A 23,894-nucleotide genomic window follows, 5' to 3' on the forward strand; every position below is an offset into this window, starting at 1 on the left:
ATCTCTGTGAATGATTTAAAAACTTTTAGGCTATATTTTATCTAAATCACGTTATTTTTTTATTTTTAAATCTCATTATGTGGCAGTGAACGCATTGGAAAGTGTAAATTATGAGGTTTCTGTCAAAAAAAATTTTTCACGCTTGTATGATAAAAATTTGTGGAGACATTAATCCAAATATATGAAATCCCTCCGAGCTCTGCTGGCCAGAGATATTGGATGAAGCGAGATCCCNCCCCCTCCCCACCACCGTGTTGAACAGAGGCTCTGTGGATGTCTGTGGATGCGGATGGAGAAGCAGGTGGAATGAAAATACATTCTTCCTATTATTGCAGCCTATTGTTGCACAAAGCTTGGGCATTTTTACCGCCTGTTTATCAAGATCACAAGATCTCGCGAGAACTTGTTTTCTGAGACGGACAGGGCTCAAACAAAGTTAATTTTCTCTTGATCTGTGATGAATGAGGATGAAAAATGCCGCATTAGTGTCAGAATGTTGGTAAGATGTGTGGCTTGTGGAAAACGAACCCAATATTTACTTTGGTGACTATAAGGCGAAAGAATTGACCATAAATTGTGATCACGTTCATTTTCCTCATTGACGACAATACATTCAGAGCTGCCGCAAGTCTCCTACGGGGGCGTGGCGCTGACGTCACTGAATCAGGAAGTGAGCTGAGTGAGGTATCTCCCTTCATCCAATATCTCTGTGCTGGCGCAGGTTCCATTGAAGATGCCCCGCCGTCACTTCCAGCAAATCGTGTGCAAAGCATTGTGGGGATTTTATACCCACCCTTGGAATTTCTCTGAAAGAGGAGTCCCTCGTGAAACTCGGAAGGATCCTTGACATTGGAACAGTCCTTCGGAGGGGGTCTATGACGTAGCTACCTTCAAATTCGGCCGTTTGAGGATCCTTCCTTGACTTTGAGAAACACCCCCGTGTGTAGCCCTTTAAGGCTCGTGCAACGTCTAGCTCCGGTGTCTCAGTTAAACGTCACATACGGAAGTGTCAACATGGAGGACGGGAGAGAAGCTTCCACGAATTCACTTCTGAAAGATGGTAAACAATAAAGCTTTATGAGCGGCAGCGATGATGTGTGTCGTACTGAATTTGGTCATCGCTAGTACTAAAACGTATTATCAACATCTTTGCCAAAAAAGCAGGACACAGAGAGAGACATCAGACAGAGAGACAGGAGGAAAAAGAGGGACAGCAGACAGAGAGGTAGGAGACAGAGAGACAGACAGAATAACAGCAGTCTGTGTAGGTCATACAGTTTAAAGAGAAATGTGTTTGTTTCAGTAACAACACACCACAAGTCTGATAATGAGGAACAGTATCAAGTGTGGTGAGTGTGAACATACTGATGTACTGCTGTGTTTCCAGGGTGCTACGCTGATTTCCTGGCAGAGGACTTCGACGTGAAGACGTACACAGCTCAGGCTATTCACCATGCTGTCATTGCTGAGCAGCTGGCCAAGCTGGCACAGGGCATCAGTCAGCTGGACAAGGAGCTGCACAGCCAGGTACAAACCCAACACACCACCATTAAGGCACATCAGCCCACTGTAGAGTGTGAAGGGTCAACTAACTTATAGGAGACATGGAGAAATAATAGTCATTACTCAGAGCTACATATAAAACAGTGCAAAGTCAAATAACCTGAACTTGGAAATTCTACATCAAACACAAGTGGGACCTGGTGTAGTACAGTTCAAATGGAGGGTTGGACTTTGACATGCAACAATTAGTCAATGAATCAACTTGATGTTCTGTTGTAGGAACTATATTAATAACTGATAATCCATTTTTAGTATTTATGTATTTATTTTCCATAAATCGTGAAATTGCTAATGACCACTCTCTTCAGTGTCATCAACACTGTAACCACCATGTTTAGCATTAACCCACAAAGTTTTTATCCTATGGAATGCAAAGCATTTTTACTTGAGTTACTGCTGGCCATTTTCTGAAGTGTATTACTTTGAGAATTGGGAAAAATCAAGGCCCTCTAAAAAAAAAAATCTTAAAATTATAGGCTACTGACACACTAATTCAAAGTTTAGGGTTCTAAAACATTTTCATTTTTTAACATCTATAGAACTTCAAACAATCAGATAAATATGTTAGAAGTAGGGATGCATGTAATTTGATTTTTTTGTCGATATCTGATATGCCGATATGTAACATCTTATTTGGCTGATAATCGATCCACTTTCATTGAGTCTCTTCTGTAGTAGAATTAACATCATATTATGCATGCTAGGGTTGTCAAAAGTATCGATACTCAAATGTTGTATCCGGATACAATACTAATTTACAAAAGTATCGATACTAACAGTGCACGCCACCTCAGCGCCTGTCGGGTGCGCGAGACGGGTCCAATGGACACGCGCTGTGCAGGCAGCATCTAGCAGGCACAGATCCCTCGCTGCAACCCGGCTTGTTGTCGTCGCTGTGCATGCATGCACACATTTCTGTTGCTGTAATATGGCCAGCGCGGCTGCAGGAGGATCAGAGCAGCCAAAAATGATAAAGGAAAAAAGCGCTCTTTGGAAATATTTAGTGAAGTGAACACAGCACGCTGCAGACGGCAGGTACAGCCCCTCCCCTCACTAGCAGCTGAGCAGCTGGTATCGCCAGCATCAAACTAAAATATAACTTCTAACGTTAATGTGGGAGCTAAGCAGAAAACTTAATCAGTCATGCCCATCTGTAACATTAATAGACAATGTTAGTTTAACAGGACAACACAATTATGTGTGTCTGAAAAGTTATGTTAACTGCAAAGTCACAGATTGAAGCTGAAAAAACGTTTGGTTTCTCCCGTAACCCCTGGTTCTCTGATCACATAGTGAGGTAGAAACAGGAGCATCCTGAGCCTAAACTACCAACTCTATTTGATCAGCAACGAAAATATGGTGCCAATTCACCAGAAGCACAGAAAATAAACAGGGCTGTAGATAAATACATTTATATGGACAGATCTTGTTTCTGGTTGTTATTTATTTTGGGGGGATTTTTTGTTGTTATCATTGATGTTACTGTTCTGATCTTTATTTAAAAAATGACATGCCTCTTAATTTTTTGCTGCTGTATCGAAAATGGTATCGAGTATTGAATATTTTCCTGGGTATCGATATCGAGTTTGAAATTTTAGTATCGTGACAACCCTAAGCATGCATACTCTTATCGTGATGGCCCAAAAACATCATTTAATCAGGCATCGAAGTGGTTATCTACAGTATATCCTAAGGACTCCTGTCTCACTTGCTGATAAATTAATTTAATAATAATGTAGCCGCAAGTGGCGATTCCAGGGTTCAAGCCAGCACGGACATTTAAAACTTGGGTAGAATCAAGACCTTTGACAGTTCAGGATGCCTGTATTAAAGATTACCAGCAGGTTTTATGACAATCAGACAGATGCTCATTCATTTATCTCCAAATCTTTATGAGGCCACGCTCTTCTTTTGCAGCACTATTGTTTCCTATTGGTCAACTACGGGAACATTTTGGGGACATGTGTAAGACTTAATCAAAAAAGTCCATTGAGTTTGGTGATGTTTGTAAAAACCCTCATAGATTTATGGCAGAATTTTGTGAAAGGCCATTACACTTGTTTGGGAGTTGTGGTGCCCCCTATTGACAGATTTTAAAATAATACACATGTTTCATAATTATTATTGAACATACCTTGCAAGTTCTGTAATGAAAGGACAGTCAATATATGATTTTTACTCTGATTTGTGTTACTGCATGCCCATTTTTTGTATTTATGGTCCCCCTAGTGGTCAATTTGAATGAAACTTTCAGGATATGTGCCTGGTACCTCTTAAGACATTGCTTGCAAGGTTTGTGATGACTGGCCCAAACGTTGTGGAGTCATTTGCTGAGCCACGCCCCCTTTGAAGGGCCAGTGTGTAAAATGGGTTGAAAACAGTGACATGTAGCATTTAGATTCTAGATTGCAGCGCTCACTCGCTCGCCTGTGCTCACCCCTCCCGTCGGCAAAGTTATGGTGGCCTCCGAGGATAACAAAAGTGGATTCACCGCACACAGGGCTGAATTGCTTCTTATTTTATTAATCAGTCTACAAAACAACGCGTTTCGCCCATGGCTTCATCAGGTTTGTTACACAGTCCACAGCATAGGTGATTTGAAATAGGCTGCAGCTGTACTGAATCCAATCAGCAGGGTACACAGAAGTAACGTTACTGCTATCCTATTGTCTGTTATGCCTTTGACATAAGACTAAAATTTTCGCAAGTGTTTTACAGTAATTGCTCTACCTGGAGATGATGTAACATTACGAACTCTCCTCCTCACTCCCTACTTGTTGAGTCCGACACGTAACGCTATTATACTACGTGCTGACAAATAGTAGCATTTATTTTAGTAGTAGTAGTCTGTCCAACAGAAAACATGCCACTTCAGCGTCGGATTGAAGCCCTTTGTCCTTCATGAACCCCCTCCATCGCTGAAAAACATCACCAATGTTTATTCTCTGCCGCCGCTTGTCCCGTTTTCTTTGCCCCTCTTTGCGTCTTCTTTTCCTCGCAGATGACGGTTTGGGTTCATTCTCTCCTGTTGCGTGGTAAGTGTGGTCCATTCGCAAACTTTATAACTAAAAAAACTTTTCACTACTCTCTATCGACGAACTACTAACACTCTCTGCTGTTTCCTCCTCCTTCTTCCTTCCTTCCGCTGTCTTCGTTGGTTCATTTATACACGCGAAACATGTTCTCTGGCTGGCTGGATTATCCGCTCGGTCTGCCTTACATACATGGCGGCGTAAGATGGCGACCTCTCTAAAGCAAGGCCCTTGCTATATATATAAAAGCATAATTATAAGGCTACGAAAAACCAAACGAATTTTATTTTATAGCGATTATACAATTATATAAACATATTAATGGGTAGAAGTTTCAGATTCAGATTCAGATTTGACAATAAACCATGCCAAATATAACACACTGTCCCTTTAAAGATCATTGGTGAATATCTTCAAAAAGCAATGAGATATCAATAACAGTTAAAGCACTGGTGATAAAATTCTGGAAAAAAATCTGATGATTTCAGGTATATTGTCAAATATTTTGGTGACATTTGGTTAAAAATTATAGGAAATAGAAAATGTTGTGCATACAGTACAAATTACAACAAGATAATGAATATCACTGTGAGCTAACCATTAAACCACTCTGAACACCATTTGAAACATGTGACATCTAGTATCCAAAGAATGTTTGTGGCAATGGTGATTGCATCTAGATGAAGACTTTTGGAGAAATAGATGTTAATTAATTATACATATTCTTAAAAATATAGTGTGACAGACTTCTGAATTGTCCATAGGTTGCAGACAAAGTTTTGGCACAATTGAGTGGGTGTGCTGAACAAAATTTCAGCTTTGCAGGACACACTGGTGATTTATTATGATTTTTTGAAGTATGGAATGTGAAATGTCTTGAAATTTAGATTTAATGTAACAAGCCACGCCCCCTTCAAGCAATAATTTTCAAGATGAGGCAAACCAAGTTTCGTACAAATATCTTTGGCTGATGATGAGATATCAATTTTTTGCTTGTGTAGCGCCCCCTATTGGTTGATTTAAATCAAACTTTCAGGATATGATTCAGATATACATGTCAACATTTTCTACGAGTTTTGTGACAATTGGCTCAACAGTTCAGGAGTAACATTCATTTATGTGCTGAGCCACGCCCCCTCTAAAGTTCATTGGTCAGTATCACCAAAACACAATCACACATCAAAAAGTCTTTGATATCATTTGTAAAGCTCCATCCCGTGATGAACTACAGAACGTTTGGTACAAACTGGACCTACACCTTAGGAGGAGATGTCAAGAAGGCATTTTTCAAAAAATGAAATATGGGGGACAATCTAGCAGGGAGACTGTCACGGGGATGCCCTGTGACCTCTAATGGTAAAAGACAAACACACACAATGCTTGTCCACCTCCAGGCACTTTCACACACCATCTAGCTGGCAGGTGTCTGGGGTTGGTAATTAGCACAATTAAGGTTGAAACCTGGTAGTTGTAGGTGTGTAGTTGTTTTGGTGCTTCAGTGTCACAGGCACATTTACATGAAGTCAGGAAGAAAAGTCTGACAATATTGTGGTTTTAAATCTCTTTATTTGAATAATTCTTTTGTGTGTCTCACCTCTCCTCTAGACTGCACTTGGCCAACCTCTGGTTTGGACTCAGGAACTGCCAAACCAGACCCCGCCCATTTGGATTCCTTTTATAGTCAAGTTCCTGGGGGAATGTGCCAAGTGTAGTATGGATGAGGGGGAGTTTTGGGGAGATATTTGTGCAAGTGTTGATTTTGAGCAGTTTAGGAACATTTTTACTCTTTTGGAGTGTGTAGCAATGTTTTTCACTGTTGGCTTATAAAAAGTAGTCTGAAGAGTATGAATTAATCACTGCTGATTGTTGATTGATTTATTAATTGTATTTCCCATGTGTAGGAGGAGCTACTGTCTATATATGCAGGAGTTGGAAGCTTCTCTCGAGTTTTTGAGATCTGTCTAGCAAGCCGGCCACAGCGGCTGTTACTGCCAGGGGCCCAAACTTAAAGGGGGCATAGCCCGGTGCAGAGTTGATTTTTGTTTTAGTTTTTCTTCAGTTTTGGCCAGCTGAACTGCACTGTACATATTGCTGCACCTAACCCACTGCTGAAAAAAAGGGAAATAAAAAAATTGGACTGTTGAACAGTTTAAAGTCCTCTTCCTTTTGCCTTCACCGCTCGACCAACCTTACAGAGACCTTAAGGTTTTTACTCAGGCTTTCATAGAACTCCTTCACCTGACCATATGTGTTGAGTTTGAAGTCAATTTGACATACAGTGTGAGGGTGGTGGCCCTTCAAAACCAAATTTTCCTTGACCTTAATTATAGCGCCCCCATCTGGCCTATTGGCAATTTTATATCTTGAGCAGCATTTGCACACAACTCAAACCTATCTGCGAGACCATAATAACAACAAAGTCATGTGACTGATCTTAGAGGCTGGCCCAAAGGCTATAAAGCATCCGGTGACAAATGCCTCTTCCTCTTGCCTTTCTCGCCTCAGTCCGTTTCGAGCAACAAGAGATGGTGACGGCCATCGTTCGATCTTATAGATCCATAGTTATGGACATAGCTTACGATCTTTTTTGACCTCACTTCTGACCGTCACCATGGTCTTTACACTGGATGACTCATACCAACACTGTCGCGAGGAACGGAGGAGTCCAACACCTCCCCAACCTGCTCAGTGGCTGACATGAGGTCTGTGGCACCAAGTGCAGTGGATGTCACATTGACTCCATAAAACCTGGCAAACATGCATGGTGTACTCCATGACGCAGCTGCACAAATGTAACCAACAGCAACTCCCCTAAGAGCTGCCCGTGAAGTGGCCACACTGCATGTGGAGTGGGCCACCAGAGCGTCAGGGATTGGAAAACCTTGGCTGGAGTAAACATGAGAGATTGTCTCCACCAACCAGTGGGACAGACGCTGCTTGGACAACGGTTGGCCCAACTGCTTTACACCATAACACACAAACAGTTGAGTGTGTTCCTGTCTCAGTGACTGAGTACACTCAACATAAGCCTTCAGTGCTCGGATTGGACACAAAGTATCAAGAGCAACACCCCCTTGATAGGCAGGATCAGGTCAGAATGCATTTATTTCAATTGCCTGATTTACAGTCTGAGGACTTATCACCTTAGGGAGGAAAAAGGGGTTTGGCCACAGGAACACCCCTGCATTCTCTGCTTTCCACCTTAAACACTCCTCATTCACAGATAGTGCATGTAGCTCACTGACCCTTTTGGCAGAACATATAGCCAGGAGGAAGGCAGTCTTGTGTGACAGAACCTTCAGATCCACCTGCTCTGGGTGCAGTCTCCCCCGGGAGAGGCCCGGTCCTGGACAGAAGATCTGCTGCCAGATTCAGTACTCCTGGCAGATACACTGCCCTGAGTGAGGCCAGGCGTGGAAAGGCCCAAGACAGAAGACTGTGCAATTTTGAGATAACGCAGAGACTTCGTCCCCCCCTGATGGTTGATGTGGTACACAGTAGAGGAACTGTCCATCCTCACCAGAACATGCCAGAACATTTGTGGCAACAAATGAATGGAAGAAATGCCCTGAGAGCCAGATACACTGCTTTTAGCTCCAGCACATTGATATGTTCTGTGTCCCAGACTGCTCCCCAGCCTGTTCTGGAGGCATCCGTGGACACTGGTGACCTTGACAGCAGATTGCCCAAGGGAACCCCCCGTGTGAGCAGCCTGCAGTCCCGCCATGAACACAGAGCTCTCTGACAGTCACTCTAAGTCTCACATGCCTGTCCCTCCGTGGGTGAAGGTTGAAAGCATTCAACCACCTCTGTAGAGCGCGGGCTTTGAGCAGGCCCAGTGAAATCACCACCACCACTGCTGATATCAGCCCCAGCAGTCTCTGAAACTGCACCAAGTCCAGGCATCAGCCCAGATGAAATTTGTTTGCCATTTTGAAAGACAGTACCTTTTATGTATGCATTTAGGGGCCTGAGGTCTAGGACAGGATGAAGTCCACCATCTTTCTTTGGTACCAGGAAATATGTTGAATAAAAGCCAGTGTGCTGTTCTCTGGGACCCACCTTCACAATTGCGTCCTTCTGAAAGAGTGTTGTGATCTCATCAGACAGGACTTTTGCTTGGACTGGATCCTTAACAGATGTCATGCGGACCCTGGAAAAAAGTGGGGGACGCCACCGGAATTGAATTCTGTAACCCCTTGTGATTGTTGCCAATACCCAAGGGTGTGAGATTTCCTTCTCCCAGCTGTCCAGGCGTAACTGGGAGCATTGCGACTGAATGCACGTTGCACACACTCCTGCGTACGCAGAGACTGCTCCACTTTATCGAGCACACTCTGAGAGTCTGCATGAACGACTCTTCCCGGCACCACAGGCAAAGTAGTCAGCTCCCTCCTGATATTCTCAGGGAGGGTCGTTTGAGCCAACCAAATCTGTCTGCGAGTCATCATAGCTGAAGACATCACAGAACCCACATCATTGGTAAGCTGGGAGTGTGCAGACAGGGCCGCATCTATCAGGGCTTTAGTGTCTGGGTCACCTACAGCAGCCGCCCTCCTGAGAGCTGCCATGAGAACGGCAAGCGCATTCCCTGACCTAGCTGTCCTAGCAGCTGCATTATACATCCTACAGACCAAGCGGTTTGTCTTGTCGCACTCCTTTCGAGGACAGCGAGGATTGACTGACACCCTATCTGGGCCAAGGGAGGTTAAAGCTGCCATCTCCCTCTCTACTGGTGGCATGTCACCCAACCCAGAGTCCAGTGGGTACTGAGCCTTAGCTAGCCTCCTGCAGCCCGAATTAAACCATGACACTTCCACCTCCATGTTTCACAGTTGATATGAGGTTCTTTTCCTGGAATGCTGTATTTGGTTTACGCCAAACATGCCTTCTGTTATGGTGTCCAAATAGTTCATTTTTACACTCATCTGTCCAAAGAACATTATTCCAGAAGTCCTGGTCTTTGTCTTAGTTCTCTCTGGCAAACTTCAGTCTGGCCTACATGTTTCTCTTAGAGAGCAAAGGTTTCCTCCTTGCACACCTCCCATGAAAGTTAAACTTGTGCAGTCTCTTTCTGATTGTAGAGGCATGCATTTTCACATCAACAGTAGCAAGAGCCTGCTGTAGGTCCTGTGATGACATTTTAGGGTTTTTGGAGACTTCTTTTAGCATCTTGCGGTCTGCTCTCGGGGTGAACTTGCTTGGACGGCCAGACCGGGGCATGTTGGCAGTTGTTTTGAATGTCCTCCATTTGTAAACTATTTTCCCGACAGTGGAATGGCTGATTGCAAATTCTTTTGAGATCTTTTTAAATCCCTTACCAGACTCATAGGCTGCTACAATCTACTTTCTGATGGCCTCAGACAGCTAGACCAAACTAAATGTCTGAAGTTTAAATAAGGCAAGCCTCCTTCAAAATGCTCAATAACGATGTTCTAATCATTTGCACCTGATGTGAAGATGCGGTAGATTTTATTTTGTTGAACTATTAATATTGTATACAGAATCTGTGTCTCACTCTGTCACTGTTGTTGTTCACGAACTAAAGAAATGAGAGATCATTTTTCTTTAGTTTTAGCTTAATATTTGAAGCCAAACTGTCAGGTTGACATGTAAAACTATATCACATATTTTGTTGTTATTCTTTGTTCTTAAATTGATTATAAAATATTTTGAAACTAATTTGTCATTTTGTCAAAAATACCCTGAAATATTGTGATATTATTTTCTGTCCATATCGCCCACCCCTAATATGTGTACTACTTTGTATTTTTATTTTATTTAAAACATTTTTTTCCCAGCAACCCCCTCCCCACCACCACCACCACCACATGTGGTTTTGTCCCAGTTCTTAAGAATGACTGACCTTCAATTTTAGAACCACATCGCACAAGGAACACGGTGGTAACCATCCATATATGTTTCTGTGCCTTCCTTTCAGGTTGTGGCCAGGCATGAAGACTTACTGTCTCAGGCGACTGGGATAGAGTCCCTGGAAGGTAAAGAGCCACATTTACATATGCCAACATTATAACTCAAACACAAAGTTGGCAGAAACAGCTTCATGGACATGCACCATGGGAACTGTGCACTACAGAATGTTTTTCCTTTCTGACTGCTACTGGTTTCACTTTACTTCAGTATGCTATGCAAATTAATTGCAGACACTGGTAACTTGATTAAGACAAGTAGTCTTGTATAGTCAAGGATGCAAGATACTGGATTTTTGCTGACATTTTCCAACTCAATTTGGCCGATTGGTGATTCCGGTACCAACATATGCACATGTGTTTTTCCACCCAATTGCAGAGAACATCAAGTCTCTCCTGTAGTGGAACTGACATATTATTATGCCAACTCTTATTGTGATCTGACCAAACCTGCACCTCCACTGGCTCTCCCCAGGGGTGTGTACTGTCCCCCCTCTTGTCCATTCTGTACACAAATATGTGTCGCAGCAGTAGGGCAGACAGATTTATCTTAAAGTATGTTGACGACTCCGTTATTGTAAGCCTACTCCAAGGAGATGAAGTAAGCCATGGCCCTATTGTTCAGGATTTTATTGACTGGAGTGACAAGTCATTCCTGCAGATGAACATCTCGAAAACCAAAGACATGCAAATTGATTTTAGGAAATGCCCACAGGTCCAGGAGCCCACTGTAATAGAGGGTCAGACAGTAGAGTCTGTGGAAAAATATAAATACCTGGGAACAGTCATTGATAATAAGCTCACATTTGAGGCAAACTGTGAAGCTGTGTATAAAAAGGGGAACCAACGTATGTATTGTCTGAGAAAGCTGTCTTCTTTTCACATTGACCGAACTTTATTGACCCTCTTTTACCGTGCTTTTATTGAATCTATTTTATCCTTCTGCTTGGTGTCTTGGTTTAGCAACCTCTCCCTAAAAAACAAGAACTCCCTAAATCAAATAGTCAGATGGTCCAGTAGGCTGATAGGAGAACCTCAGCTTAACCCAGAATCCTTATATACCAGGCAGTTACAGAGGATGGCTGGTTCCATCCTGCAAGATGGCTCCCACCCACTACATGGGGAACTTCAGCCCCTCCCATCAGGCCGCAGATACAAACTCCCAGCCTGCAAAACAAAGCGATATAAAGACAGCTTTGTCCCATCAGCCATTAGAGAGTTAAACAAAACTCACTCCAAACCAATCTGAAAAGGAAAAAAAAAAAAAACTGAATTAATGATTGTACAGGTTTTTTATTTTATTTTTTTTTTTATTTCTTTGGTATTGTTTTTAAATTCATATTTTGGGTATTATAATGGTTTTACATGCCCTTTTTAATCCTGCACTTTGAATTGACGCACTGATGACACTTTACCTTTTTATTGTTACTATGTTACTGTGTCTTGGCCTGTTTGTCTGTTTTGTGTGGATTTGTGTGGATGAAGCCAAATCATCACTTAAACTGTGAACCAAATCTACCTTCGGGTACAAATAAAGTTACCTTACCTTACCTTGCCTTATGGTCCTGGCGGCAGATGCAGACATAAAATACAATGCTTTTCAAAATATACACTAGGCAAAACAAGGGAAGAACTTTAACTTAGGTTACATGTCAAACATGCCATAATTGTTTTTATGTAACATTTTCAAAGAAAATTGTAAAATTCATCTCACTTAAATGGATGTGGATGATAGTCTATCAAAGACAGTCCTGACAATAACCAAAACCAAGGCAAATTTGACCTATTTCAAATAATGAAAGACGCCTAATTTAAGCATTGTCTTATTGGCCGAAATGAGAGATCATTAATCTATTTAATTTAATGTCTATTATGCACTTATTTTAATGTATTTTATTTTGTTTTTTTTGTCTTTAAGAGCTGCTGGACAGCTGAATTTCCCTTTGGGATAAATAAAGTTCTATTCTATTCTATTCTATTCTATTCTATTCTATTCTATTTAGGCCTATGCCGATATTTCATTTTAAAGCTGTTATCTGCCAATCCCAATGGCGTGCTGATATTATCTTAATCAAGTAATATTATTTTAGCATTATGATAAAACTGTTAGAAGTAACCATTTAGAAAACTCACCTTGTTGGTGCCTTTTATAGTTACTGCAGTTCTTGGGTTTTACCACAAGAGGGGGCAGCATTTTTCAGCTGAAGTCTACCAGTCAGTCACTTTCAAATTGTACTAATAGGATTTTGTTGTTGTTTTCAGGGGTCCTTCAGATGATGCACACAAGGATCAGTGCTCTGCAGGCAGCTGTTGAAAGGTAAATTTGTTCTCCTCTGGCATTGGTCAGATGAGATGTATTTATTGTGAACATTCATGGAGATATGTTTGGCATCAGTGTCTGCTGCTTAACATTCTCACTCCTGTTTACAACTACTGTCTTTGTGCTGCTTCTCTTAGCTGGGCCTGGGAATTACACAATGGTTTATTTGACTTCATAAAGGTCCTGAAAACAAGTTTTGACAAAAACATCCTCAATGTTTATAAAGACTTTCAAACACTCAGCTTATCTGCCTCATGTGTGAGTATGGTTTGATCAAACATCTCTCATGACATTTTAAATTCAATTATAGCTGCTGTGCAGCCATGGGTCGGGTCCGGGCATTTTTAGGCAATTCTGAGCAACAAACAGAAGAATTGGAAGACATATAGGAATTTAGCAACACAATCTGCCTTTTGCATCAGCTGAGGCTTGAACTCACAACCTCTGAGACTAAGGATCAATTTCTATCTCACTGATATAATTAGTCAGTGACAATTCATGTGTAGCTTCACAAATTGACTAAGCCAGACGTGCAGGTTTAGCAGCCGTCCATGCATGGAAAAGCAGATTTCAAACCACTGTATAAATATAGCTTCGGGTGCATGACAAGACCTTTTTCCAACTTAGGCATGACTACGTACACTACAGTCATAGTAAGAAGCTTCACATCTTGAGAAAACCTGATGATAGAGATATGTGATGATGTACTAAACCAGTGATTTTGTTAGGATTTCTTGACTTGAAAAAATTCTGAGCAGGAAGTGAGGCCTCTGAGGTGTCTCTTTAAGTCTAATCCTAAAAGCTTCTGCTTTTGTTTCCACTGTTTTATGACCCCTTTGGGGACAAGTTTGTGGAACTGAATTCTGGCACTACTTGGGAGCAGCTTGCTGAACAAACTAAGATGTAGAGATGGAACATGTTGTCGAAAAGTGAAGGATCACAGTGCACCCAGTGGAGCAAACAAACGAAATAGTGGTGTAATATGTTGGACAGTGTTTCAACCATAAATGGTCAATACAAAGCACCTCATTAATGCTGATGCATAGACATGAGTCGGCTGATCAGAGGTTCTTTACAGGAAATCATGGCAATGACTGAAAGGAAAACTGAGAAAACAAATATTCCTGATGCACAGTGCTTGTGGGTGAGCTGGAGGTTAGAAAGCACATAGCCTATTGTTTGGTGGGCAGTGGGGTCACAAACTAAATAAAAGGCAGCAAGAACATGAGAGCATGTTGCTGCTGCTTTTAATGCAGTCAGTTCATCAAACAGGACACTACCTGACATTATTTTAAAGGTCAGATCTAAAGGTGGATGCCAAAAAACAGATGCCTGATGTCTTTGCTGATTTACACAATCCATATGTGCAGGTGGTGAAGATGTGCCGGGTGAGAAGCGGAGTACTGCAGTGTCTTCAGTGTGCTCTGTGTGCCTGACAGCACACTCGTGTTCCCTGCAGCCATTTTACACACAAAACTATCTGAAAACTAAAATGGTACTCGGGGATATGTGCACAGTATTAGAAGAGATTATTGAAAACTGTTGGCACAGTATACTGCAGTTATTTAATGCTGCTTGATGTTATCTTGGATTTCTACAACCGAGGACATTTATTTTATCAGTTATCAAGGTTAATGTGGTTGAGGTAAAAATGACTCAGGTAAAGGAAAGCCAAACCTTCCTGAATCCTGCCACCTGCCACAGCCAGACATCATCCAGCTGCTGACCATGAGTGTCAGCAGCATACATCCGGCCCTACCCTCTCCACTATGCTCCAAATGTGATGGTGAGACAGTGCAAATGACATGGATTTGAGATTTAAGGTGACATATCTTTTGCAATCAAAAAGTGCTTATGGAAAAGTTGTGGCTCATTGGCACAAACACAAATAACACTGCTACATTTGAATGTTTATGAAGTGGATCCATAACAAGCGTGTGATGTGAGGTGAATTTAAATATGTGAGATATCATTATACGTATAATGATTCCTCTCACATCTAATTTCCACAATCTGGCTTCAGTTCACCACCTCACTATCTGTGATGCCAGTTTCCCCTGTCTCCATAATGTGCATAAGCATGGGTCAGAAATTCTCTAAATTTATTCACATTTCCTTGTCAAGTTTTTCCTTTATCAATCCCAATTTATGCTTGGAAAGTGGCACATTTGAAGCCCTTTTTTGTGCATATGAGGCCCAGGTTATGCTGGCTCTTTGCTTGGACCAACTTAGGTCTGTTAACATGCAGACCCCACATTGTAGGAATCTTAGTGTCATCTTTTAACTGCCGGTCTATATGATGCTTTTCTATGCACCTTTGTGGTTCTTAATGAAACCATTCACATCTCCTCAGGATAAGGACGAAGATTGTTGACCCATACAACAAGATTGTGGCCAGGATCACCCAGCTTGCCAGGTTGCAGGTAACTCCGCATCTGACTTCATGATAACAGTATTATATTTAGTTGCTGTGGCTGTGTGTGAATTGGTCAGTTTCTCTTTTGAGATGGCATAAAAAATGGCGGTTCTTACCAAAGAACATTCTTTTGCATTGATTCCAAGTGTTCTAAAATCCACAGAGAAATTGACACTGTGTAGGACAAGGGTGTCCAAATATTTTTTAAGGGGGGGCCGGATTAGATGATGTGAAAAAACATGGGGGCCATCTGCTTCTTGCATCATATGGGTTATTACAATAAAAAAAAAATATAACCGCAAGTAGCAATTCTGGGATTCAAGCCAGCATGGACCTTTTATAACTTGAAAGCTAGGTAAAATCAAGACCTTTGACAGTTTAAGACACCTGCATTAAAGACATACAACAGCTTTAATGAAACTTTCAATGAAACTTTCAGGATATGTTCCTGGTACCTCTTATGGCATTACTTGCAAAGTTTGTGATGACTGGCCCAAAGGTGAAATGAAATGAGATATCAATAACAGTAAAAGTGATGGTGATAAAATTCTGAAAAAAAATCTCACATCATTCTGCTGATTTTGGGTATATTGTCAAATAGTTTGGTGACATTTGGTTAAAAATGAGGTGGCATAGAAAATGTTGTGCATACAGTACAAATTACAACAAGATATTGAATATCACTGTGAGCTAACCGTTAAACCAATCTGAATGCTATCTGAAACATGTGATATCTAGTATTCAAAGAATGTCTGCGTAAATTCTGGGTGCATCTGAATGAAGACTTTTGAAGATATAGAGTGATGAATTGAGTTTAGAGGTTGTGTGTGGCAAACTTTTGTCACAATTCAGTGCACGTTCTGAAAAAATTCGGTGCACGTGCTGAAAAAAATTCAGCTCTGTAGGACACACTGGTGATTTATTATATATTTATTATTAAGATTGGGATGTGAAATGTTCATCAGTCAATTAATCAATCAATTTTATTTATAAAGCCCAATATCACAAATCACAGTTTGCCTCAGAGGGCTTTACAGCATACGACATCCTTTCTGTCCTTAGGACCCTCGCTTGGTCAATATCTTTAAAATGAAATTAACGAAATAATTACGAAATAAATTAGATATCAACAAGCTTTTGATAACTTTTCATGAGCTTGATCCAATGATAATCCACATAAAGTTTGGTATGAATCAGACCAACAGTTGAGGAGGAGATGTCAATAATGTGTTGTTCAAAAAATTCAAAATAGTGGAAAATTTGACCAGTGGTCCCGTTGTGGTTCTTGAGTGTTTTTCGCATAGCACTCTCATAGACTGTAAAAATAATGGGCATAGCCACTGTGACTTCACCCACTGGTTTGTGGACTGCTGTTTTGAAGCCTCAAATTTGGCATTTTGGCCATCACCATCTTGGCTTTCTGGAACCAGACATGCAAATTTTTGGACGAGAGGGTTGAGCCGTGGAGGAGCGAGGAGGAGCTAGAAGACACTCTGCACGCCCACCAACACCAGCAGACTGACTGAACGCTGCACTCAGCTTTGCCGTGCTAAATCAACGCTAACAAAGTTAGCTTCCACAACTTCTGGTAAACTTTAGAGGTAAGTATTAAAGTAATCTTAGTGATATTAGCTAATTGCATACATGTCAACATTTGGCAAATATTACATAAAAGAGGAGTAACGTTAACCTTGTAACTTTATTGTAGTGTTAGCTGAAGTTAATATTACCTTGTGTGAGTTAATGTCAGTGTGTGAAGTGAATGGTTAGCATAACTGCAATAATGTGGTGGAGTGTTAGGCGTCTTGGTGTGTTGATAGCTCAGAAGCCAGCAGATGAAATTAAGTTTACTTATCTCAGTTAATGTAACACCACAAAAACTGTTACTGATTAATGTCTAGTATTCTCTCTGCTAAAAAGAGTAACTTTACAGTTCAACATTTTGTGAGTGTGTGTTAATATTAACGTTCTTTGGTTAAGGTCAGTGTTTGAAGTCTATTTTTTGCATGTAGGTTCTGTGCATTTCATTGTTGATGACAGTCATCAAAACTTCTGTTGGAATGATTCTTTCTTTCACTTTCAGAGAAGGTAACGTAAGTTATGTACATAACTATGGATCTATGAGACCAAACGATGACCGTCACCACGGTCTTCACCTTGAATGATGCCATCCTTCTACCTATCTGCGAGACCATAATAACAACAAAGTCATGTGACTGACCTTAAGAGGCTGGTTGTAGGTTATAAAGCATCCGGTGGCAATGCCTCTTCCTCTTGCCTGGAACGCCTCAGCCCGTTCTGAGCGACAAGCGATGGTGACGGTCATCGTTCGGTCTCATAGATCCATAGTTATGTACATAACTTACGATCTATTTCGACCTCACTCTGACCATCACCATGGTCTTCAATGGAGGAGTTCACCCCCTCACTGACCTGTCCAGTAGCTGACATAAGGACTGTGGCACTGAGTGCAGCAGATGCCACATTGACCCTATAAAACCTGGCAAACGTGCATGGAGTACTCCATGACGCAGCTGCACATATGTCTCCAAGAGCAACTCCTCTAAGAGCTGCCCATGAGGTGGCCACACTGCATGTAGAGTGGGCCACTAGACCTCCAGGGACTGGGAAACCCTGGCTGGAGTAAGCCTGAGAGATTGCCTGCACCAGCCAGTGGGACAGGCGCTGTTTAGATAATGGGCGGCCTAACTGCCTATTGCCATAACACACAAAAAGCTGGGCGTGTTCCTGTCTCAGTGGCTGAGTACGCTCAACATAAGCCTTCAGTGCTCTGACTGGACACAAAGTATGGAGAGCTACTCCCCCCTGGTAAACTGGGTCAGGTCGGAATGAGTTAATCTCAATTGCCTGATTCACAGTCCGAGGACTCACCACCTTGGGGAGGAAGAAAGGATTCAGCCACAAGAACACCCCTTCATTCTCTGCTTTCCATCTCAAGCACTCCTCACTTACGGACAGTGCATGTAATTCGCTTACCCTCTTGGCTGAGCAAACAGCCAGAAGGAACGCAGTTTTGTGTGACAGGAGCTTCAAGTCCGACTGCTCCAGCGGTTCATATGGGGTAGCGGCCAAGGACCTCAACACCAAAGGGAGGTCCCAAGAAGGAGCCCTCCGACTCCTGCCTGGACGAAGACGATTAGCACCTTTCAGAAATTGGGACACCATGGGGTGTTTCCCAATAGAAACCCCCCCCTACTGTCTCATGGAAGGCTGATATAGCCACGGTGTAAACTCTCAGGGTGCTGGCTGCCCTACCTGCATCCAGTAGGGGCTGGAGGAAGTGGAGCACCGAAGCCACCGAACAGGTGACCGGATCAAGCCCCTTATCGTGGCACCATGACACAAACAACTTCCATCTTTGTTTGTAATTGGCACGTGTGGAGGGAGCTCTGGCATTGCCTATAGTCTCCAGGACAGCCTCACTCAGGTCCTGAGTGATGGGCTGAGGAGGGGCCAAGCCCACAACTGCATAACAGCTGGATTGGGATGCCAGATCTGCCCCCCTGCTTGCGAAAGCATGTCCGCCCTCAGGGGCAAAGGCCAGGGTTGGCCGTGGACCAGGCGAAGGAGGGTCGGAAACCAGTGTCTCTTGGCCACTGTGGGGCCACCAACAGAACCTTGTATTGCCCCTGGGCTATCCTGTCCAGCACATGGGGAATTAATGGTAGTGGGGAAAAAGCGTATAGCAACCCTTCCGGCCACTCGTGAGATAGTGCATCCAGGCCCAAAGGGCCGACTGGGTGTCTCATAGAAAACCACCACTGACAATGGGTTGTCTCCCTGGACGCAAATAGGTCCACTAGGGCCCTGCTGAAACGAGGCCACAAGCTTGCCACCACCTGCGGGTGCAACCTCCACTTCCCTGGGAGAGGGCCAGACCTGGAGAGATCTGCTGCCTGATTGTGCACCCCTGGCACATATACAGCCCTGAGTGATGCCAGACGTGGAAAGGCCCAAAACAGGAGCCGCTGTGCAACCTTGAGACTCTGCAGAGACCTTGTGCCCCCCTGATGGTTGATATGGTACACTGTGGAGGAGTTGTCCGACCTCACAAGAACATGCCTGCCACGAATGAATGGGAGAAATGCCTTGAGAGCCAGATACACTGCTCTCAGCTCTAGCACATTGATGTGTTCGGTGTCCCACGGGGGTCCCCAGACACCTCTCACACTTCTGCCCTCCCAGACTGCTCCCTAGCCTGTTCTGGAGGCATCGGTGGACACTAGCGCCCTCCTTGAAGGCAGACTGCCCAAGGGGACCCCCTGTACAAGCATCTTGCAGTCCCGCCACGGGCGCAAAGCCTGCTGACATGCCTGAGTTACTCTGAGCTTCACATGCCTGTCCCTCTGTGGGTGGAGGTTGAACGCATTCAGCCACCGCTGTAGAGCGCGGGCCTTGAGCAACCCCAGTGGAATCACCGCCACTGACTGCCGATATCAATCCCAGCAGTCTCTGAAACTGAACGAACTCCAGACGTTTGCCTGGGCAAAAGGTGCGCAAAACTGCCAGAATACTCGCCACCCTCTGGGGGGTAAGGGATGCCTTCATTGTGACCGAATTCAGACAAAGCCCCAAGAAGACCGTCACCTGCCTTGGCTCGAGATTGCTCTTCTTCAAGTTCACCTTGAAGCCGAAAGATTTGACATGGGAGAGGACTTTCTCTGTGTCTTGTACAACCTGACCGTGTGATGGAGCACAGATTCTCTGTGTCTTGTACAACCTGACCGTGTGATGGAGCACAGATCAGCCAATCGTCCAGGTATGGGAGAATCTTTAAACCTGCCCTCTGGAGTGGCAACAGAGCGGCTGCAACAACCCTGGTAAAAAACCTCGGAGAGAGGGAGAGACCAAATGGGAGGACCTTGAACTCGTAAGCCTGTCCCTGAAAGGCAAACCGGAGAAACTGCCAATGTTCTCAACAAATGGGAACGTGAAAATATGCGTCCTTGAGATCGATAGTGACGAACTACTCTCCTTGTTCTACTGACTCCAGGATGTGACGTGTCTGCAGCATTTTGAAAGGCAGGACCTTTATGTAAGCATTCAGGGGCCGTAGGTCTAAGACAGGACGCAGGCCGCCATCTTTTTTGGGTACCAGGAAATATATTGCATAGAAGCCAGTGTGCTGTTCGCTGGGGCTTACCTTCGCAATTGCGTCCTTCCGTAGGAGTGTTGCGATCTCTTTGGACAGGACTGCTGCCTGGACTGGGTCCTTTACTGTTGTTGTGCGGACCCTGGAAAAAGGAGGGGGCCGCTGCCGAAATTGAATCCTGTAACCTCTTGCTATTATTGCTAACACCCAAGGGTCCAGGACTTCCCTCTCCCAGTTGTCCAGGCATAGCTGGGAGTGAATCTCTGCGGCTACCCCCCCACTCCTATGCAGAAGCCCCCTGGGTCCCTGGACCCTTGGGGGGGCGCCGCCTTTGGGGGGCCCCTCTTGCCGTAAGTGGAGGCTGAAACCCCTGCTGTTGGTGATGAGGCCTTCCAGCATTGCCGAAGCGTTGGCCACCTGAGCTCTGCCTGCGTGTCATCATGGCTGAGGACATCACCGAACCCACATCACGGGTAAACTGGGAGTGTGCGGACAGGGCAGCATCTATCATATTTCTGGTGTCACAGTCACCCACCGCGGCAGTTCTTCTGAGGGCTGCTAGGAGAACGGCAAGTGCATTCCCCGATCGAGCAGCCCGTGCAGCTGCATTATATGTTCTGCTGACCAAGCGATCTGTCTTGTCGCATTCTGTGCGAAGACAGCGGGGATTGACTGTCACTCTGTCTGGACCCAGAGGGGTTAACGCTGCCATTTCCCTCTCTACTGGTGGCATGTCACCCAACCCAGACTCTGGTGGATATTGTGCCTTAGCCAGCCTCCTGCAGCCTGAATTAAACTGAGGAGCGCTGGCAGGAGCATTCCACGACCTCTTCAACATTTGGCAATAATCCCCTGCTGCAGGGATTGCCACTGAAGGACGGGACTGTGATATGCCGGCCCATACCCCTTCAGATGAACTGGGGGCTTCAACTGGGACTGAAAGTCCTATGATCTTAGCCGCAGAGACCACATCGCTAGGGCTGGCATCCTCATTATGATCATCTGCTGACACAGACCCCCCTGTGTGAGACAGATTAAGGCACTGTGACTCCTCTGCCGGCTCCAGGTGGTCACCATCCCCTAAGAGAGAGCCGTGTGCATAGAGGGAGATTGAATCGGGATGATCTGCCTGCGACTCTTGATACGCTGGCAAATCCCTTGGGGAGGTCTCCACTGAGTCACCTGCCACTGGTGGAACTTGTCTCTGAGCCTCAATCTTGCTCAACCTATCTGCCAAACCACGAATGGCAGCTAGAATTTGTGACTGAGCGTCCTCCTGCCCATCTAACTCCCCTATGGGGGGGGCTGGACTACATAACGGCGGAGAGGCAGACTCTGGGGCTGGTCTTTTACTACGCCCATGGGACTATCCGTGTTTGTGTTTATTTGAACGCCGCTCACTGTAATGCTCCCGTTCCCCACTGGGGGTGGGAACAGAAGCAGCTGTATTGGTATGGGGAGAATGCCCTACCACCCCAGCCCTTCGGGCCCTTTCCTCTAAGGGCAAATCAACTGCCGCCGGACATGGGCACTCCACATCCTCTAATAAATGTGCCTTACCCAGACAGGAAGGACATTCACAGTAACCGTCACGCCGGTCCAATGCTGCACCACAGAAATGACATACCGGGGGAGCCATGTTAATTCAGAATACTCCCGTCCACTGCAAACAGCAGGCAATGGGGAGCAGCAATTAAGGGAAACACAGAAAATATGTCACAAAAGAAAAAAAGCTTGACTGCTCAACAGCCAAAGGATATGAATAAATCAAAGCTAAAGAAAAACCAGCAACTGCAAGAGCAGAAGGGAAATAACTTATTCAATTCAGACCTTACTTTATTTATTTTATTTGTACACTACCACTCTTGTACGTGTACGTACGAGGGGAAAAAACGAAGAAAAAAGAACCGTAGCTGCCAAAATTGCAGCCGGAAATTAAGTACTCAACTTAAGTTTTTTTTTTTTTTTTTTTTTTTTTTGTGTGTGTGTGTGTTTTAAATCACCACTCTTGTACGTGAACGTACGAGGGGAAAAACAATGAAAAAAAGAACCGTAGCCGTCAAAACTGCAGCCGGGAATTAATTACACACTCAAACTATCTATATATGTCTTGATGTTAAGCCACCACTCTTGTATGCGGATGTACTAGGGGGACGATTAAGAAAAAACCCTGCAAGAACCCGCTCCGGGGGGAAATCCATTCATTATTCAACACAAAGGACTCACCAAACTGCCAACAGGCTATGGGAGCAATCAGCACAGGTGACATCACTTATCTTACCTGCAAACAAACAGCAAGTTAAGTACAAGTAACAAAATGCATAAATTGCAGGAAAAACCATGGAAAATCCTCAGGGACACAAGGCGCCTGCACGATAATGTGACGGATTATTTGGTCTCCTGACACACGCAACTTACCGGTCTCAGATGAGGCGAGAAAGGCAAAGAGGAAGAGGCATTGCCACCGGGTGCTTTATAACCTATGGCCAGCCTCTTAAGGTCAGTCACATGACTTTGTTGTTATTATGGTCTCGCAGATAGGTAGAAGGATGGCATCATTCAAGGTGAAGACCGTGGTGACGGTCAGAGTGAGGTCGAAATAGATCAATACTGAGTGCTGCATCATTTCATGTGCGCCAACACAAAGCCGCAGAAGTGAGTAATAGTTACTTTTCTGTTACTGTTTAGTGTAAAACAATGCAGCAGATGTTTGTTTTTTTTACCATTTTAACTGAGGGAATAGTGTATTTTCAGATAACTGTGTGGAGCTCATCTAATACATGTTTTTTCTTTTGTTATTTTTCTCAGCAGCCTACAATATAATACATTTTTCACTATGGCAGTATTTTTTTTTCCATCCAGCCACTGTCTGGATCACTGGAGACATCCATTGGTTCAGCTGAGGTGGAAGGAAAGGTAGAAGAGCCTTCCACCTTTCTTCATCCTGTCCCTATGAGCCACAGCAGTCCACATGTCCTCCTCATCCACTGTGGTGGGAATGACTTGGGAGATGTCTCAAGTGTCATCCTCATCGCAGCAAAAGGAGGACCTGCACCACCTCCACCTGCAGCATCCACACATGAAGATCATCTTCTCTGGCACCACCCAGAGATGCAGGTGGAACAGCTCAGCAACATTGAAGTGTTCATGTCTGACAGTTTGTTCCCTGTTGAAGTTGAGTCTTAAAGGATTTTTATTTTTAGCTCAGAACGTAGCCCACAGTGTCAGTCCCTATGTGATGAGTGTTATTTTTTCTTTTTATATATTATTATAATTATTATTTTTATTTTTTAATTTAACACTTGTGGCCATAACACTGTTCAGTATTACCAGCTCTGCTCTTCCTTTGACACTCTGTCCCTATGTCGGATGAAGCTGTAACAAATTGTAAAAAGTTTAAAACATTAGAGTTCAGAGTTGATATAATTTATTATCTCCAATCATTATAGTTAATATCAGTGTGCTCTTCCAAGAACATCACTTACTCAGAGAGAGGATGTTAGTGGGTCAAAATTGGACC

General features: G+C 43.7%; 2 protein-coding genes across 3 annotated transcripts in view; one reads left to right on the forward strand and one right to left on the reverse strand.

Annotated features, from left to right (window-relative positions):
• The first annotated feature begins 722 nt into the window (after nt 1-722).
• The window catches only part of cog5 (component of oligomeric golgi complex 5), a 182,464-nt gene continuing 159,292 nt past the window's right edge, over nt 723-23,894 (forward strand). The window contains exons 1-6 of one of the 2 annotated variants that reach the window (XM_050036060.1): nt 723-1,060; nt 1,162-1,225; nt 1,388-1,527; nt 10,537-10,594; nt 12,788-12,842; nt 15,199-15,268. In XM_050036060.1, coding sequence (XP_049892017.1) covers nt 1,058-1,060; nt 1,162-1,225; nt 1,388-1,527; nt 10,537-10,594; nt 12,788-12,842; nt 15,199-15,268 — 390 coding nt within the window. In that variant the 5' untranslated portion in view covers nt 723-1,057. The remainder of the gene's footprint in view (nt 1,061-1,161; nt 1,226-1,387; nt 1,528-10,536; nt 10,595-12,787; nt 12,843-15,198; nt 15,269-23,894) is intronic. The other variant, XM_050036061.1, reaches the window with a different exon arrangement.
• si:ch211-79h18.2 (uncharacterized) lies at nt 16,887-20,081 on the reverse strand. The gene is made up of 2 exons (XM_050036088.1): nt 20,003-20,081; nt 16,887-19,959 (listed from the first exon to the last, which is right to left on the reverse strand). Exon 2 carries the CDS (start codon nt 19,828-19,830, stop codon nt 18,706-18,708), a length of 1,125 nt encoding a protein of 374 aa, XP_049892045.1. The 5' UTR covers nt 19,831-19,959; nt 20,003-20,081; the 3' UTR covers nt 16,887-18,705.

The sequence above is a fragment of the Epinephelus moara genome, chromosome 23, assembly GCF_006386435.1.
Source record: "Epinephelus moara isolate mb chromosome 23, YSFRI_EMoa_1.0, whole genome shotgun sequence".
Classification (NCBI taxonomy): Eukaryota; Metazoa; Chordata; class Actinopteri; order Perciformes; family Serranidae; genus Epinephelus; species Epinephelus moara.